The sequence below is a fragment of the Anolis carolinensis genome, chromosome 4 (assembly GCF_035594765.1).
Source record: "Anolis carolinensis isolate JA03-04 chromosome 4, rAnoCar3.1.pri, whole genome shotgun sequence".
NCBI classification, from domain to species: domain Eukaryota; kingdom Metazoa; phylum Chordata; class Lepidosauria; order Squamata; family Dactyloidae; genus Anolis; species Anolis carolinensis.
Window position 1 is genome coordinate 138,694,242 of NC_085844.1, and position 19,518 is coordinate 138,713,759.

Consider the following 19,518-nt stretch of genomic DNA (forward strand, 5'->3'; position numbering starts at 1 on the left):
TATATTTTAAATCATTATACTATATTTTTCTATTATTATTATTATATCATTATATTATTATTCTATTATTATTCTATTATATTTTCATATTATTATATTATTATTCTGTTATTATTAAATTCCATTTTATATTACCCTATTAATATATTTTATATCATTATATTCTATACTATTATTCTATTATATTATCATATTATTATTTTATTATTATTAGCATATTCTGTTATTATTATATTCCATTTTATATTATCCTATTAATATATTTTATATCATTCTATTCCATTCTATTATTCTATTATATTATCCTATTATTATTATATTATTATGCTATTCTGTTATTATATCCCATTATTATATTATCCTATTAATACCATATTATTATCATATTCTGTTATTATTATATCCTATATTATATTATCTCATTAATATATTGTATATCATTATATTATTATTATATTATCATATTATTATTATAGTATATTATATTATTCATCATTAATGACTACATTGAAACTAGAATAGAGAGAAATCAGCGTGGAAACCTTGTGAAACCTAAATTGCAAGAGGTACCATAGATTGTTGTACATGGAAATAATGGTAGTAACAAGAAATTCTTGATAGGATTCATAGTTTGTCTGGTTATGCTGGTTTGTGATGACAACTACTTTACAGTATATAATAAATGTTCATTTTGTTGTTCAACAATAAATGTGAGCTCTTCTTCATGGAAAAATAAGACATCCCCTGAAAATAAGACCTAGTGCATCTTTGGGAGCAAAAATTAATATAAGACCCTGTCTTATTTTCGGGGAAACAGGGTAGTGGTCTCATATCTTTTAGGATGCATGTCAGTTTCCTTTATTTGAACATCAATCTTCCAGTTGCCTCATGGTGAAGGGGTGCCCCCCAACTCAGTGGACAGACTGTTCAACCAAAGGGATTTACACTTTTTGTATTGGAATATTCTGATAGAATTTGTTTAGCTTCTTGTTCCTACCTTTTTTCTGTGTTGACATTGGAATTCTTTTGCTAAAGGGCTATGATGCTTTCATCTGTTCTAAAACCCAGTCAGTTAGTAACAAACTGCTCTATTCTGAACTGACTGGCAGTTTTGTGTAAGGTGTATAGCAGTAGTGTGACTAGGGGCAAAAAAATAAAGACATGGTATGATCAGAACATGTATGTTTCACACAGCAGTTGGGGAAGTCATTTTTTTGGACTACAGCTCTTAGAATCCCTCATCCAGCATGTCCATCTTGGCTGAGAGCATCTGGAAATTGTGGTCCAAAAAAAGAGGAACTTTTCCACGCTCTAGTCTAAGAGTAATGCTCCATGTCGATGTTCTTTCACAAAATCTGTTTAGAGAAGATTCCATAGAATGCACACAAAAATCATGTTAAGTGACACGTTTGTGCTGCTTCGGTTTGTGCTGTGATTTGCCTCTAGTGAGTCTGTACAAGCTGTCCTGTTTCACCATGTGAGGGTGAACAAAATCTCTTTCTTACTGTTCTCGGAAGTTTGGATTTCTTCCCGCCCCCGCCTTTAAAATCCCATACTTTGTTTGCAATTACAGCTGGACTACCACAATGCAACATTGAGTTAAGAGATCTGTTAAGTACTGGCACCATAGACAGTTCCTGTGTTTTGGCTCTAGAATATCAATGCCATTCTGTGTGTAGCTATACCAGTGGACTGCTTGAACTAGGCTCTCGGCCGAGTACTGAGAAGAAAATCATTTCAAAAAAGTAAAGTTTGTAGATAAGATATGACCACCTTTATGAAAGAGCTGTACAGTTATATCAGTTAAAACAAGCTAGATTTTTGTTCCGTCTTAGAGGGGGTTTTGAGATTGTTTGATTATAGAAATATGTATAGAGAGTTGACATATCAACTTTGTGATGGTGATGATGATGATATAATAATTCACTCATTCATGTGATCTTGGTAATTCTCTTGATCAAGTTGTAAGATGAGTTAGTATTATCCCCATATTCTAAAGAAAGTGTGTCCTTCAGGTAAAATTGGCATATATCTCATGATCCTATTACACTGCACATAATTTCACTGATGAAAATATGTGAGTAAGCTATACAGCTACAAATAAAACAATCAAAGAAAGTATTTCTAGTCTATCTTCAATCTTTACATGAAAATAGTAAGATTTCCAAAATGTTGGTCCGTATCTTAGCCCCTGTCTCAAAGCAGTTTACTATTGAATATCCAAGGGCCCTTTAATTCTTCCAAACAGGCTTAGATGTTTGAAGATAAAGGCATGTTGTTTGAATTTCTGAATGCCCCATTTCCTTTTGCAATAGAAGAGAGGATTCTTTGCCAAACAGCTTGCAGCAGACGCAGTTAAGAACAGAACATGCCTAGTATTTCAGTGTAAGAGCTAGAGAGTATGAACTGTATCCATATTAGCACCTGTGTATTTGACTTAAAACTGAAGTGGAATGAGCAAGGGAAGATTTATTATATTTGACACACAGTGCAGGCCCCTTTTTAACACCCGGTTATCTCCACAACAAAATTATTTTCATTAAGTGTAACAAATAATAATGTCCATAAAAGAAACACAGACAATGAACATTTTCTTTTATTGAACATCGTATATACAACCATCCCACTAAATAAATAAACTGTAACCCTGGCTTTATACTTTTTTCCTTGACTTTCTTCAAGAGCCATTCCAAGTCTTTGCTAATGTTGGCTAGTAGTATGGTGTCATCTGCATATTTTTTATTGCTTCATCCAGTTTTCACATCTCTTTCTTCCAAGTCTAATACATCTTTATTTATGGTACAGTAGAGTCTCACTTATCCAACATAAACGGGCCGGCAGAATGTTGGATAAGCAAATATGTTGGATAATAAGGAGAGATTAAGAAAAAGCTTATTAAACATCAAAATAGGTTATGATTTTACAAATTAAGCACCAAAACATTATGTTATACAACAAATTTGACAGGAAAAGTAGTTCATTACACATTAATGCTATGTAGTAATTACTGTATTTACGAATTTAGCACCAAAATATCACAATGCATTGAAAACATTGACTACAAAAATGTGTTGGATAATCCAGAATGTTGGATAAGTGAGTGTTGGATAAGTGAGACTATACTGTATGTTTAAGTATATAAAATAGATAGGGTGGTAAAATGTAGCATTTCCTGACCCTTTGCCAGTGGCAAACTGTTATGTTTCTCTGTATTATGACTTGACAGTGTTTTCTTGTCCACTGTATAAGCTACAGACCAAGACAATAATAAATGTCATAGTGGACTCATGTCTTTAAGAGCAATCCATAGTATTTCAATAACTATGCAGTTTGAGACTTTGCTATAATCTACTTTGCTATAATCTATTCAGTAACAGGTGATTTTCTTCTGAAAAATTTTATGTGTTCTATTATCCAATGGATGTTTGCAAGTGTGTCCTCCTTTTCTGAACTCAGTTTGGAAGCCTGGCATTTCTTATTCCACATTTGGTAAAAGTGTTGTAAAATTTTGCTTGCATGGAAGAGTAATGCAATGGCCTGGTGGTTACTGTAGTCTCTGGTATTTCCTTTCTTGGGGACTGGAATGTATATCAAGCATTTCCAGTCTGTGGGCCATGGTTTTGTTTGCAGATTTTAGTTAGAATTTGAGAAGTTTCGATCTGTCTAACTTAAAACAGGTCTATTGGTATGCCACCTGTTTCCGATTATTTATTTGACCCAAGTACTGTACCTTGAGAGCAGCTTCCCAGTGGTTCCCAACCTTTGGGCCTCTAGATGTTTTGGACTTCAACTCCCAGAAATCAGTCAGCTTACCAGCTGTTAGGAACTGTGGGAGCTGAAGTCCAAAACACCTGGAGGCCCAAAGGTTGAGAATCACTGCACTATCTAAAATTATGAATTCATCTTCAAATGGTTGTTCCTTGAAACTGTTGATAATAGTGAGTCCTATGGAAATGATGAACTTCTGGTAAAAATTGGAAGGTTTCCAGGACAACTCTATAGTAACTTCCCCAAAAGCATGCCATAGAATCATCTGGAGAACCCTGAAAAATCTTAGGTAGGACATATTTTGTCAGGTGAGAATGGGTGAAATCAAGGCATTGGCCCCGTAAGAATAGTGGTCAAAGTGCGATTTGTAGCTAGGATTAAAATAGCCCTGTTAGACTGGATCTACTACCAGATAATGCAGTTTGAACTCATATAATGCAATGTAGACCCATACTTAGTGATTACCACACATTACATCAGAAAGCATGCAAGGTGTTCTATACCAGCTAAATCTTATGAGTCATTTTCAACAGCTGTTCCATAATAAGTGCTTTATAAAAAATCAAGCTTGGAACTCTGGATCAGCATGACAAAATCTGACATGCTTAGACATGACTCTTGTTTATCAAAAGATAGAGAAAGGTACTCCTGGTAGTTACCCTGATCTGTTCTTAGAAGTACAGTAGAGTCTCGCTTATCCAACATAAACGGGCCGGTAGAATGTTGGATAAGCGAGTATGTTAGATAATAAGGAGAGATTAAGAAAAAGCCTATTAAACATCAAAATAGGTTATGATTTTACAAATTAAGCACCAAAACATTATGTTATACAACAAATTTGACAGAAAAAGTAGTTCATTACACATTAATGCTATGCAGTAATTACTGTATTTACGAATTTAGCACCAAAATATCACAATGCATTGAAAACATTGACTACAAAAATGCATTGGATAATCCAGAATGTTGGATAAGTGAGACTCTACTGTAATGCCAAATTTAGGAGGGATCCCTAAACTTACAACATGGTCAGGTGGTTTAGGAAATGGCATCCATTAAAGACTAATTTACCGCCTGCCAAAGTCACAAATATTTCCTGCCAGCATATAACCCTTCTCTCTGTATTCCGAAGTACATTTTTCATGGTTTCCGCCCAGATTCATCCACTTCTTTCTTTGCAGTAGATAGAAGAGAATTGAAATTATTTAAATAATCATGCTTAGTAGATAAGCTACTAAGGTATTGAAAAGTGTTGAGATCCAGATAGTGTGATAGCATGATGTAATAATTTGAACATTGGGGTATGACTCTGGTACTCAAAGTTCAAATCCACGTTCAGCCACAGAAATCCGCATAGGGCTTGTTTGTAACACCAACCCATCTGTAATGGAGCTACCCAAAATTCACCCTGTTAGTGCCTGTAATGTACAATATTGAAATTTTATTGTCATCAACATTTTGATCAGCACTCCCCCCATTGCATAATTTGCTCCAGCAAAGATCCCAAGCTCCTCTTTTGGGTTCTAGGTGTAGGGCTTCAGTGGAATTGTCACCATTCAAATTGTTGGATGTGATCACCAGCCCTTGAGCTCTCCATGACAATCCTCTCAAAGGGGGGCCAAGAGCGAGATTGGAGCGGCTCCAAGCAATGCGAGGGAATGATCCTCCACTTGCTTACGTTTGAGTAAACCATCAGTCTGAGCAAGGATTATGGTATTCACAAAAATTTAAAGAAATATGCAGTGTTACAAAGCATACAACCTAGCCCCTAGCAGTGGAAATGTTGTCATTGTTTGCCACCCTAACAACTTTCCTCTCCCTGAAGACATCCCATTCTAGATTGTGTACACAGAAACAAATCAGATTTTCCTAGAAACCACCGAACAAGGAATAAATTTTGGTATATCACATTAAACCCCCCCAAAGAAGTATTTTTGCTGCTAAAGGAGTTGTGCATTGTGTGTCAGGATCAAATTAGCTACAACCTGAGTATGACACCCCCCCCCCCCCCCATGTAAACAGGCCCTAAGTGACTTTGGGCAAGTCATGCTTTCTCAGCCTGAGATTTAGACTATGGCAAACTCCCTCTGAAGAAATCTTGCCAAGAAAACTCTGTGATGGGGTTGCCTTTGGGTCAGCATACATCAGAAACAGCTTGCAAGACTAAGAACAACAAAGTCTTTTAATGGTGATACAGTTTGTGTTCATGGACAAGATCATTAGTAAAGGCACATGCAGTTATATAGTCTCAAGAATGAATCAATAATGACAATTGTTTTAAAGAACACTATTTAACTCAAGTAGCTAATTTCTGTAAAACAAATGATATAAAGTTTTGAAGTAGTAAGAAAAGGGTGAAGGAAATGATTTTCAGAAGTCACACTGTCTATAACATAAAAATCTAGTTTGCAAAATCCCAGATGTTGTTCCAGTGACGTCTGACTCTAATTTTTGGTGGAAAGTAATTTTATGTCATTACATGTAACATTCCTTGAACAGTCTGACATTTTGTTTGGTTTTGTTTTATAAAGACATAAATTGCCACCAGAAGTTACCTAACAAATTAAATTGATTGCCTGAGTACACTTCCAGGATCACATGATCTCAAGTTAAAACATTTTGGAAAGCCCCCCAAGTTTATTGGGCACCATATTTAAATTTACAATGCACTGAAGACCAAGAAGCTATCAAAATAATTCCAGAATAAAGTTGTGCAGAAGCACCAGATAGAGTTAAGTATTTTAGATCCCAAATTATGAATACCATTAAATCCATTATCACTGTGTGGAAATAGCATGATTCAGGTGTGGCTCTACCAAGAAAATGGTAGGGAATGCGGTTCACCAAATAAGGACGGAATTTTAGTCTGAGTTGCAAACAAGGAACCATTGGGTTGTTTTTTTTCATGTCAGGAGCAACCAGAGTTGCTTCTGGGGAGAATTGGCCGTCTGCAAGGACGTTGCCCAGGGGACGCTCGGATGTTTTGATGTTTTACTATGTCCCTGCATGGAGCTGGAGCTGATAGAGGGAGCTCATCCACGCTGTCCCCGGGTGGGATTTGAACCTGGCAACTTTCAGGTCAGCAACCCAACCTTCAAGTCACAAGGCTTTTATCCCCTAGGCCATCGGAGGCTCCATTGGGTAACTCTGAAGGAGCTAGAGCAGTGTTTCTCAACCTGGGGTCCACAGATGTTTTTGGCCTTCACCTCCCAGAAATCCTAACAGCTGGTAAACTGGCTGGGATTTCTGGGAGTCGTAGGCCAAAAACACCTGGGGACCCCAGGTTGAGAACCACTGAGCTAGAGCAATCTGAACCTTCTCAAAGCTGGGCTTTACAGAAGAGCAGTGAGAAGAAAGCATTGTTAAAACTAACCCTGTCAGTGCCCTTTGGGAGACATCTTCAAACTATGCCTTTGCTATATAGTCTGAACTCTGCAAGATGGCTTATATTGTCATACTTTGGACATATCATGAGTGGACATAACTCACTAGATACTACAATAATGCTTACAAAGTAGATAGCAGTAGGAAAAGAGGAAGACCACATTCCTAAGACTCCACAAAGAAAGCCCGGTCTTGAATTTGCAAGACCAGAGCAGGGCCTTATATTGAAGTCGCTTGATGGCAGTTAACAACAAAAACACAGCAAAAATGCTGTGTGTGGTGCACATCATGCTCATTGCCTTGAGAACATAATTCTCATAAGGAAGTATTATGTTGAGTGGAAGCTTTTCCTGGTTGGGACTGGGAAACTTGTTAGGAATGAGGGCAAGGTGGACAGAGACATACATGAGGCAATTCTAAACGAAAACTTGTTTCAATCTGAAAGGGACTCGAGACTGTGCAGATGTTCAGTTTTCAACAAGACTGCGGTCCTAAATAAACAACTGATGTAACACTGAAGCATTTAAAAACAAGAACCTGGAATCATAGAGTTGGAAGAGAACACATTAGCCATCTAGTCCAACCCCCTGCCATGCAGGAAAAGCACAATCAAAAAACCTGTGACAGATTACCATCTAGCCTCTAAAAAGGAGCCTTCGCCACACTCTAATGCAGAGAGTTCCCCTGTTGAATTGCTTTTATGATCAGGAAGTTCTTCCTAATGTTGAACTGGAATCTCCTTCACTGTAATTTGAACACATTGCTCGAAGTCTCCAGGGCAGCAGAAAACAAATCTGCTCCCTCTTCCTTACATTTTCCCCCCCAAATATTTAAACATGGTAATCATGTCTCCTCTCAGTCTTCTCTTCTGCGGGCTAAAGAGGACCAGCTCTTTAAGCTACTCCTCATAGGGCATGGTCTCCAGACCTTTGATCATTTTTGTCATCCTCTTCTGAACATGTTTTGTCTTAAGATAGTCCAGTAAAAACCTATATCTCTGTCTGATCAACTATCCATGACAAGACTTGAAATAGCTATTTACCAATGGTTGCTATCCAACCTGACAGAGATGGATTAATTTTGACAAGGAGAATGGGTAAATCCCACAGGATCCAGATTGGCAAAGCTGGTAGAGACTTATCCAAGAAGACTCATGGCTGTAATTGTTACCAGGCCTGTAGCGAGGGGGGGGGGGGTTAGGGGTTCAAACCCCCCCCCAAATTTTTCAAGTTATAAAAAAAATCTCGTTTACTCATGAATTTTAACTGGTTAACCAAATCCCCATGCTAAGTCTATGAGATGCAAAACATTAAGAGTCCCTCCAGGCACTATCTCAAGCAGATATTGACAGGTTTGTAGCAGGGAGGGGTATGTGCTAGGGGTTCAACCCCCCCCCCCCCCCCGAAATTTTCAAAACCCCTCCCGAAAATTTTTTCTGGCTACGGCCCTGATTGTTACATAATATGTTTTAACAAACATTAACCTGTCATGTGTGCATGTGAGTTCTTATGCAACCAACTTGTACCACTTGTTTACTTAAATTTATACCACAATAAAAATAGCATGCATATATTGATTACCTTGTATAGATAAAGGGGTAACTATGCTAATTAAATGCATTCAAGTTCTCATTGATACACAAAAAAAGCGGGAAGGGGAGTTGAATACTTTTGCAAGACTGTTCTCTGGTGTACTCCATTAAGGATGTCTGAGTACAAATGTGGGGAAAAAGAAAATGTACATTCGAGTTGCTTATAATCATCTTAACTTCTCATGGAAAGTTATATTCAGTGATGATTTTAGCAGTAAACACCAGGGATAGTGGAATTGTATCTCAGAGGTCCCTGGGAAGAACAGTTACCTCTTTCACATTTTAATCTGAAAACAGAAGTGAAGGTGTGTTAGGCTTTCATTTTAATCTTTCATCTGATAATCACACATTCCTGAATAATGGCTATGACTGATAAAAACACTTTGTACGTATTCTGAGAAACTTGTCTTTAATCTCTCCATGCTGATCCTGGGCATGCAAATGAATTGTCAAGTTAATGTATATGTGTGTTGTGTTATTGCATCCTATTTAGACAGGTGTTTTTCCCCTCCCATCTCTTTGTTTGCTGACTTATTTGCTTGAATGTTACACGTGCATTATAAGTAACTTACTTTTTCTTGCTAAAACATTAAACCTATAATCTTAGGTAAAAGACTGTAGTGACCCGTTAGTATTTGTTCAAAGTGCACTTCAATCTGAGGTCAAGCAAACAAAGCCAGCATTATGCCTTTGCATTTTTTTTTAAATGAGCCTGGTAAAAATCCACTCAAAGTAACTTGTATCTTTTGTGAGGAGGGGAAAATGCCAGTAGCACTCTTTGAAGTGCTTCACACAGGAAATGATAGTCCAAGAGGATATGTTTAAAGGCTTTGGTAGGAAATAAATGGCACTGTGTTGTTGACGGGGAAAGATCTTGGCAAAACTGTTGTTGTGACTGTTCCTGCGGCTTAGAAAGGAATTTCCTACAGACTGGACTAACCATTAAAAATGTCTCTGCTTTTAGGAGGAGTCCAGCAGAGTTTTCACAGAGAAATGTCAACTTCAGCCATGGACGCACAGTGTGTCGGTGAGAGAGGAAGCTTTTTTAAGGTAACTGAAAATTCATCATAGATTTTTTCAGCAGGAAGCCATATTTTACTTTGAAATTGAAGGTGCTTTTCAGTGTATGCAAGTAACTTTCCAGATGCAGAGCCTTGACAGAGCATTTGAATCACTGAATTCTTGATTTCCATAGGTCAGACTTTTGTTACTTGATGGAGTGACATAAAAAAAGCATGTTCTTTATTTCAACTTGATGCAAAAGTGTTTGGTCAGAAAGCAAGCTGCATTTACAGCTGTAACCATCATATTACTATTTCTTTGCATTCTGCCAGTTTGATGTTTCTCTGAAATCCAGATTCTTCAGTTGTGTGTTTGCTAAATTGTTATCCGATTTTTACATAGCAAGATATATTTTGTATTGATCTTGGCAGCTAGCAGTTTTAAATATGTATGTGTGTGTGTGTGTGTGTGTGTGTGTATACACACACACACACACACACACACACACACACACAGCTGTAGATTAAAGCTGAACCATAAGTAATAGGTTGCTGGGAGGGGGGGGGGGGAAGCAGAGTGTTTCTGTTAAAACCCCTGATTTCAGGCAGTTATAATTTTTCTTTTCAACCGTGAAGGAGTTCCCAGCTGCTGCAGATTTGTTATGAGACAGATTACTTGAAAGAGTTTACCACTCAATATGAGCTCAACATTTTTTTTGCTTACACTCTAGTTCTTAAAATCCACCTCAGCTGTGGAAATAGTGGTTGATACTACACCAGCTGAAGCCAGTTCCTGTGCTTCACAAGTGGGCAAAGCTGGCCTGGCATTTAAATCATTTCCTTCATTTCCTGACTAAAAACATGAAGGCTTTTTGGCTGTGCCTGATGCATATCCTTGGCACACCCCTGGTCTAGGCAAGAAATGGGCACCACTTATTATGATTATGTTCGATGGTTTAAAACTAGTCTTCTTTAATGAAACGTCAGAGGAAATGATCAGGTTCTTAGAAGAAGAAAAAACATGGAATAGGACTCCAGAAAAAGTCCTTTAGATGGGCTCTCTCATGTTGCTTGTGATATCTTCTACTGCATTCTTGGCTTCTAAGGTTGTGGTGATTGTTTACAATTGTATAGTTTTATTAGTAACCACTGGTACTTTATAGACTAATAGAAAGAGAAGAAAACAACCCTGTCCTGTAATGCCTATAGTGTTAAAATCAACTAACTGTTGTTATCACAATATGTGATAGAAGATTTATCGCTGACCTCTAGGAAGTTTGCTAAAAACATCTTAAAAGTAACTTCATCATACTCTTAACATCAATTTTTTTTTTGCTGTATACTTAAAACATGGTTGCCATTCACTCTTCTTTAAATACCTATGTTTATGTTTCCAAGGATACATTTAGAAAGGATATCATTCACACAATTAGGAAGTGTAAATACAAATAATAATAATTTTGAGACAATAGTAGGCATAATTGATCCTGATTTAGATCAGAACTGTGGAGAGGCAAATTGGAATACTTCTCACTTTCTCTTCCAATCACATCTGCTGTATACATTACTAATTGTGTCTTTCTTCTACTGTAAACTGAAGGTATAGCTTCCCTTGATGAGAACACAGTGATGCACAAGGAGTTAGATCTTGATACACTAATCTAAATTGGCATGCTGTGCCTGGTGTTTATACTAAACACACTCACATAAATCCCATTGGCACAATTGCTATTGTGTAAATAATTTCACATCTGAGAATCTGGATTCGGCCAAGATCCCTTGTGGTTCTGTGCACCAAGTTACCATAGGAACTTTTAAAGATAAAAGCTATATATTTGTGGCAAACTTTTGTATTTTTTATGGAAGGTATAGGGTGTCCTATATTTGTAGCCTGTTTGTGCAGTAGAATGGGAATCCACTTTGTAAGTTCTTGCCCATGTTTTAACTGACTATTCCCCTCAGTGTACTTTTATGATGCTTTTGAATCTGGATTTTTTTTCCTATTATCATTACATTTGCCCTCTTCAAAACATTATATCCAGTCTGTATTCTCTTTCCAGTATATCAGCATATAAATTGCAGCAAGTTTTCCTGGATTCCTGAATAGATTTTTTTTATTCCCATATCAATGACACCTGGTTTTTTACTCTTTTCCACTGCCTGTGTTCTATCAAGATTTAATGCATACTTTATAAATGCTAGTAATAAATTCCAGAATTACATTGCAAAGCAACGGCCAGTTGTTGAACTACTAAAAATATCTTGATGGTACACATAACTTCAGAGGAATGCACCAGCAAAAACAGAATTATGCCTCCATTGTTGGCTGTCTGCCACAGCCTGAGACAAGGTGGCTTTTAAGACTGTGGGAGCTTCACTAGTTGAAAAGAAAACAAACTGCAAATATGCAGAAGGATGCAGACATAATTTACAGAGGGGATATTTACACCAGATGTAGTGTTCTTTGGATCCGCAACTTCATCCCGCCCACTCACTCACATATCTGCCCACTCCCCCTGCTCGCCACCCCAAGTGCCCTCCCCCCCCCCCACAGTTCAGGCTCTGTGTCTCTAAAAGGTTCACCATCACTGCCCTAGAACATGGAATGCAGGGCGTCAGTTTAACATGCAGGGCGTCAGTTTAACATCTCATGGTGTAGACAAATCCGTATATGATCGAAACTCTGCAACTTTTTCCTGTTTGGCTCTGCCAGGGAAATCCACTTGAGTAGCCTTAGGAAAGTCACACTCTCTCAACCTCAGGAGAAGGCAAATGAAAGCCCCATCTGAACAAATTTTGCCAGGAAAACCTCATGACAAAGTTGGAAACAACATGCTGGAAACTATTTAAGCTTACAGCAATGTCGTGTGTTTTTCCTACCATGGCGGGGAAATCTTCATTAATCCTATAGCAAAGTGTGCATACTGATGATACTCAACTCTAGCAGAACCACAATAATCATTATTTGGATTCAGGTCAGACAAGCTTGGCACGGAAACAGCCGTAGCTGCTATGACTGGCAATCTATGTCAAAAAATAACTACAGGGGGAGTTTAAATTGTAGATCTCCCTTGATTTCTAAGAGGCCTTTGTTACAACTGGCATCTTACTGGGCCAGATCTTTGGAATGGGAGTAAGAGGTTTTATATTCCTCCTAGATACACTCAGCTAGTTACTGTATAACATAAGGAAAAAGGGTGTGTGCATGGCTCTCCAGTATTATAGAAATTAAAATAATCTTTGTGTGTGTGACAGTGACAATAAAAGAGTTTTTCAAAAACAAAATGCAGTTTAGTTCTAATGATAATACAGTGGCATGTTGTTTCATATATGCTATAGGAAATCAGTACTTCATTCATATGCTTATTTTTAATATAGGATTGGAGATAAATGCCCAAGAAAAAATGTCAAAGGCATTTTTGTATATAATGCAACATTTCTAAACTAATTAATGGGGGTTTAGAATTTGCCAGGAGAAAACCCAAACCTCTTTGTAATTTCTTATTTTTCAAATTTTGTTAGAGGTATGCATCCCTCTGGTGGACAGAACTATAAAAGAAATGCTTTTAACAGGCACACAAGATTACATCACGCCAAGAGACAGGAACCACAGCATTTGTAGTAATTTGCTCACTTTTTAGTATAGCTCCTGAACAATGTGGGTTTTGTCGCCTTTCTCTGTGTTTTCAGTCTGGAACCCAGAAGAGAGGCAACAGTGTCCCCCCATCTCACTCACCAGGCACTAGGTCCAACAGCAGCCAGGGACTTAGGCACACCCCAAAAGTAGAATCAAAGAATCCTAGGGCTGGAAGAGACTTGAAGGGCCATCCAGTCCAATCCCCTGTCATGCACAATGACCACCCAGTCTCTACTTAAAACTCTCCAGAGAAGGAGATCCCACCACACTCCAAAGCAGCATATTGCATTATCAAACAACTCTTGATGTCAGGAATTTCTTCCTAATATTCAGGTGGAATCTCTTTTCTTGCAGTTTAAATCCATTGCTCCATGTCCAAATCTTCAGAGTAGCAGAAAACAAGTTTTCTCTATCTTAAATATGACATCATTTCAAATATTTAAACATGGTCATCATGTCCCCGCTTAACCTTCTCCTCCAGGCTAAACATACCCTAAGCTGCTCCTTATAGGACTTGGCTTCCCCCCAAAATGTGCATTCTTATTATTTTGTTTAAAAACCAAATAACTACCATTGATTTTTGTGAGAAAATCGTCAATCACAGACCTGGGGACAAGTTGACAATGGGGGCAAAGCATGTTACATCTCTGTAGCGTGGGTGGTCTGCCCACCTTTTACATGGATCCTATGGGAAGCCTGGTGTCCCTATGTGTGTCAAAGAGCAATCACACTCTATTCTAAAGCTATTCTAGATTTCATCTCCCAGAATCCCATACTCTTGGCCATGGTGACTGGGGCTTTTGCAATTTGAATTCAAAAAGACAGGGGAAACCAAGTGTTGAGAACCAGTCCCATTTAGATTCTCATTCCTCAGACATTCCTGCATCTTGGCAAGCATAAGGAAATTTTGCTCAACCTTATGGCTAGTTGATAATCTTTTGACAACACTGTGTTTGTGGTACAGTGTGTCTTTGTGTCCAGTAGGGGGCACGTGAGCACTAGAAGGTCCACTGAAACAAATTACTGGTACAGACTATTAATATGTAGGTGCAAAAGACCTGTTTGGGATGGAGAAATCGGTCAATCTCTAGCTAATTATTTGAAAAAATAATTTTATTTTGAATCTATCCCCTAAAGCAATTCATATTAACAAACATCATAACATTGAATACACATTTGCATTTGCATTTTATTCATTTCTGAGCCAAAAACAACATTGCAAAACAGTGATGCATGCAGAAACGTAAGGGTGACTGTATTATGTTCTGTATATTGGTCTGCAGATCATATCAATTCACATAAATCATGAGAGACAAACCAACTCCTTGATCAAATCTAGCATTGCAGTATCAAAATGAGGAATACCATGAGAAGAGAGATACAATTCTTCCCTTTGACTTGGCCAGATCTTCCCTTAAGAGAGAGCAGAAGTGGTCCTTCTTTAACACCTCAAGTCTGCTTTCAATTCCACTTTCAGTCATGACATCTGATATTTTGCTGTATCAAACAATTATTCATAATATTGACCGTATACCTCACACACATACTTTCATATAACAAGGAAAAACAGTTGTGATGCATTTTAATAAATTAAAATAAATGTAATACATTCTGATTAGAATTTTGATTGCTACTTCCAACAATGACATGGTGTTTTGGCATTAACACCCAACCTTCCCATGTTACTGATTACTGGGAGTTTAAGAAATGTTATTCACCAGGAGCACATTGCATTACTAGTTGGTAACGGAGCTTGCGAGACGGTGTTTTTTTTCTATGTGTTGTCGAAGGCTTTCATGGCCAGAATCACTGGGTTGTTGTGCATTTTCCAGGCTGTATGGCCATTTTCCGGGCTGTATGGCCAGGACAGAATGCTTCTGGAACAGCCCAGAAAATGCAGAAAAACCTGGTGTTTTTCTTCTTTTCTATTTCTAAATTTATAAACAAGGGCCCGACACTGAGCACCTCATGCTCTAATTCCCAGTCAAGCTCTTCCTGGGAGATGATTAAATAGATGAGAAGGGTCTGGGACCCTGTTCTAGTACTTGTCCCTGGTAATTATTATTGGACATATCTGGAACCTGGTAAAGTTATACATAATCACATAATGCCACTACCCGAACTAAGAAGAAGAAAAAGTACAACTTCTCTGCTGTGAGGCCTTTCTTTATATGGAGAGAAATCAACTGAATGCTTCCCCTAAGAAATTCATACTTGGCTTTAATAATAGTAATTCTGTTGTTGTTGTGTGCTGTCAAGTCATTTCCAGCAATTCGTATTTCATTTGACAGAATGCACAGAGTTGCTGGTGCAGCATGGTGGCTAAAAGCCAGCAATGTCCTGGCTCAAGATATTATCCGAGTCCTGACCTCTCTAGGTGGCCTTTCATATTCCCCAACTCAGCCAGAAACCTATTTCCAATTTACTGAATAATAAACACCCTATCAACAAAGCTGTTACAGATTTCATAAATACAGTAGAGTCTTGCTTATCCAACATAAATGGGCCAGCAGAACATTGGATAAGAGAAAATGTTGGAGAATAAGGAGGGATTAAGAAAAAGCCTATTAAATGTCAAATTACATTATGATTTTACAAACCAAAACATCATGTTTTACAACAAATTGACACAAAAAGGAGTTCAATACATGGTAATGTTATGTAGTAATAACTGTATTTATGAATTTAGCACCAAAACATTTCAATATATTGAAAACATTGACTACAAAAACATTGACTACTAAAAATTGATTACAAATTAAGAGAAAACTACATAAAATGAACTTACAGTAACAACATTGTTGGAAGTTATATCCATAAAAAATTCAGTCCTTGCTGCCTAGAGAAACAGCTGTGGATCCAGGCAGGATCCACAATATATTATATTTATTGTGTTGGATAATCCCAAATGTTGGATAAGCGAGATTCTACTGTATATGTAAGTTGCCATAAATACTCAGTGTCAGGGTAGAAGCTATATGATCCTCCTCACCATTGACTATGGTTCTGAATCCAAACAAGGGGTAACATCATTCTCATACTTGTTATATATGTTATAGACATGATTCAGCCTTTAAAACTGCCAGTGTGGGATAGTGGGTTGATGTTGGTCTAAGAAGCTGGCAAACCGGTATTCAGATCCTCGTTCAACCATGGAAACCCACTGAATGACCTTAGGCAATTCACTTTCGCACAGCTTCAGAGAAAGGCAATGGCAAATCTTAGCTAGACAATGCTGGTATTGGGTTACCATAGATTTGTCATAAGTTGGAAATGACAGGTATCCCAACAACAACACTGATTCAGCCAAAGTAAAGCATGCTGAATTTTGTCTGGATTGTATCCCAATTGTTTTTTAAGCTTGCTAGGTTGTAGCATAGTTTAGTAGTTCTCTAAGCTGGATGTATATGTTCTTGGTTTGTGTTAGTCTCTCTCTCTCTTTCTCTCTCTCTCTCTCTCTCTCTCTCTCTCTCTCTCTCCCACTTCTCAGAAAGGCAGTAAAATGTTGATATATTTTTATATAGCCACGTCTGTAAATAATACAGCCAGCACTAAGAATCAAGGTCAGGAATTTCCCAGCATTATCAACATCATTTTTTCCACCTTTAGTAGTTGATAGTGTTTCCTTATCCTGCCCAGCCCCCCTCTCCACCCTTAGGAAAAGGAAGTCAAAATTAAAATGAATTGTAATGTCTAGTGATTCATCCTGTTTGTCCTTCTGTTTCCACACATCTCCCGCTTATTGGTGTCATACTGTTTTTTCCCTTTGTCTAGTTAATTGACACAATCGCTTCAGAAATCGGAGAACTGAAACAAGAAATGGTACACACAGATCTAGTGCTGGAAGATGGGCCCACAAGTTTACAAAGGTAAGTTAAAATCTATGTAATATTGCTGAATAGCATTGTATGACAAATGTTTGTAGTGCTGATATGGTGTTTTAGTTATAATGATATTTAATTGATTTTTATCTCTATCACTATGAGACATTGCATTTTTTCTATACTTATTAAAGCCATTTGCCTGTGGCAGCACCTGGTGATGAAACTGTGTGAGTGTTTGCTCCATTTCCTGTAACAATAGCCAATTTCTATGGCATTGATATCTCATTTAAAATGAAACCTAACTTTGTGAAATCTGAAGGGACTCAGTAAAGAAATTTAATGAGCTCTCAGTTTAGTTACTGAGACATTTCAGCTTAAATGGAATTACACTTTGAAAAAGTAAAGGCAATTTATTATATAATTGTATTGAAGTCACTGGGGAACATTTTGTCATTTTCATTTAAATAAAAGTAGAGGCAAAACTCAACTATATGTAGGATTTATGCTTCAGTTAAAATGGTGCTGAAATATAATTTTAAACTATTTTCATTTCAACTTTGTGATGCTTTTCTGACTTCAAAATCACTTCAAAGGGTTTCAAATGCATTGTTTGCATTTCATTTTTTGTTCACACAGTTGTTAATAATAGTTAATACAGTTTGAATGCAAATCCTGCTTCTGATTGCCAATTCAGTAAATAGGAAGACTGAGGACTTGATCCTGGATGTGGATGTTGACCTAGCACGTTTGAAGAAAAACTGGTTGGGCAAAGTGAGAGGAGTTAACATTTCAGTTTAACCCATCAGGTTTTCCTACGCAGACATAAGCTAGTCTCGGGGCCCTTCCACACAACCTTATATCCCAGAATATCAAGGCAGAAAATTCCACAATTTCTGCTTTGAACTGGGTTATCTGAGTCCACAACCAGATAATGTGGGATTTTCTGCCTTAATATTCTGGGATATAGGGCTGTATGGAAGGGCCCACAGGAATAGGGAAGCATAAGATAATTCCCCTGCCTAAGTATCTTACCTGGCAGTTTTGAATGTTGACTGTTTTACAAGATTGGTAATCTGTTGGTGCTACACACTTTGTCAGTCTCCCTCCCATTTCTTATGGAGGCACTCTCAGTTGTTGTGTTGAATTTCCACAGGGTTATTTTCCTGGGCGATTTCAACATCTTAGTTGAGATAGTCTCTCCTTAGGAGTTCATGGCTGGCAAGAGTTCATGGCTACCACGTGTCTTGCCACACAGTCCTATCCACATAACTGGAAATATACTAGACCTGTTGTTTCCTCTGGACAGGATGATAGTGATCTGTGGATGTGAGAATTTGTGAAATTTGCCAGCAGTGGATCATTTCCTACCAAGATTTAGAATTCTTGGGATTTCTGATTTCTGTAGGAGTTGAGGATCTTGTTTTTAAAGGAGCCCTTGGAGACTTGTGAATTTAAAAGTAATCCTGGTAGCTTTAGGGGGAATTATCTCATCACCAAAACTAGCCAATCAAAGCTGTTGTTCACTGCTGGAATACAGAAATGAGTCAAGCTGTTCCTAAATGCTCATTGCTATTTATAAGAGCCTGTTGAGTGCAGAGAGCAGTGAAACAGCTGGGGGGTATGAAGGAGGTTTATGAAAAATCTGATTTAACATAACTTAAAGCTCATTGTAGAACACAGTGTGGAGTACACTTCACCACTACCATTGTTTAGCTGTAGTCAACTAAAACAACTTCTGGTTGAGTAAGAGCCCATTTTATTTTGGCCCACGTGAAGGTGGGAAAGATCATTTGGTAGATAATGTAGTCCATATCTGTCTCAGTTTGGACTCCAGATGGATGAGTGGAGCTAAATTTTAGATGAAAATTTTAAGAAGGTGCCCCAAAATCTGGAAAAACAAAGTTAAATAGGGACAAAATAAGAACAGCAATTCATCAAAGTATGAGGAAACAAAACAAAAACTGCTCTAATAAGTGGAGACCATTAGGAGAAAAATGCTCAAGGCAGAGGAGATCTGATGTTCAGCCAAATGTTCCTTAATCCTTTTCAGACATTTGCATGGCATACACCAAAAAATATGGAGAAGCCCAGTTGTTATGTCTGGTTGCTCCTTTATATAAATATTAATTAATGGTGTGCTATAAGACACGGCTGCAGAGAAGGATTTCCCCACACCACATTGGCACATATAAATCAACTGTGAGAGGAAGTTTGGGATTGATTCATCGTGCACCAAAACAGAAAGAACATGGCAATGACAGAAGACTCTTGGTGCCACCCACCCTTTCCCAGTGACTAGTCTGCACAGGGAGT

At 37.7% G+C, this 19,518-nt stretch overlaps 1 protein-coding gene across 1 annotated transcript in view; it reads left to right on the plus strand.

Annotated features, from left to right (window-relative positions):
- Positions 1–19,518, plus strand: part of rin2 (Ras and Rab interactor 2) — a 79,916-nt gene that overhangs the window by 16,858 nt on the left and 43,540 nt on the right. Inside the window, exons 2-3 of the mRNA XM_062977913.1 lie at positions 9,708–9,793; positions 17,156–17,250. Coding sequence (XP_062833983.1) covers positions 9,737–9,793; positions 17,156–17,250 — 152 coding nt within the window. The 5' untranslated portion in view covers positions 9,708–9,736. The remainder of the gene's footprint in view (positions 1–9,707; positions 9,794–17,155; positions 17,251–19,518) is intronic.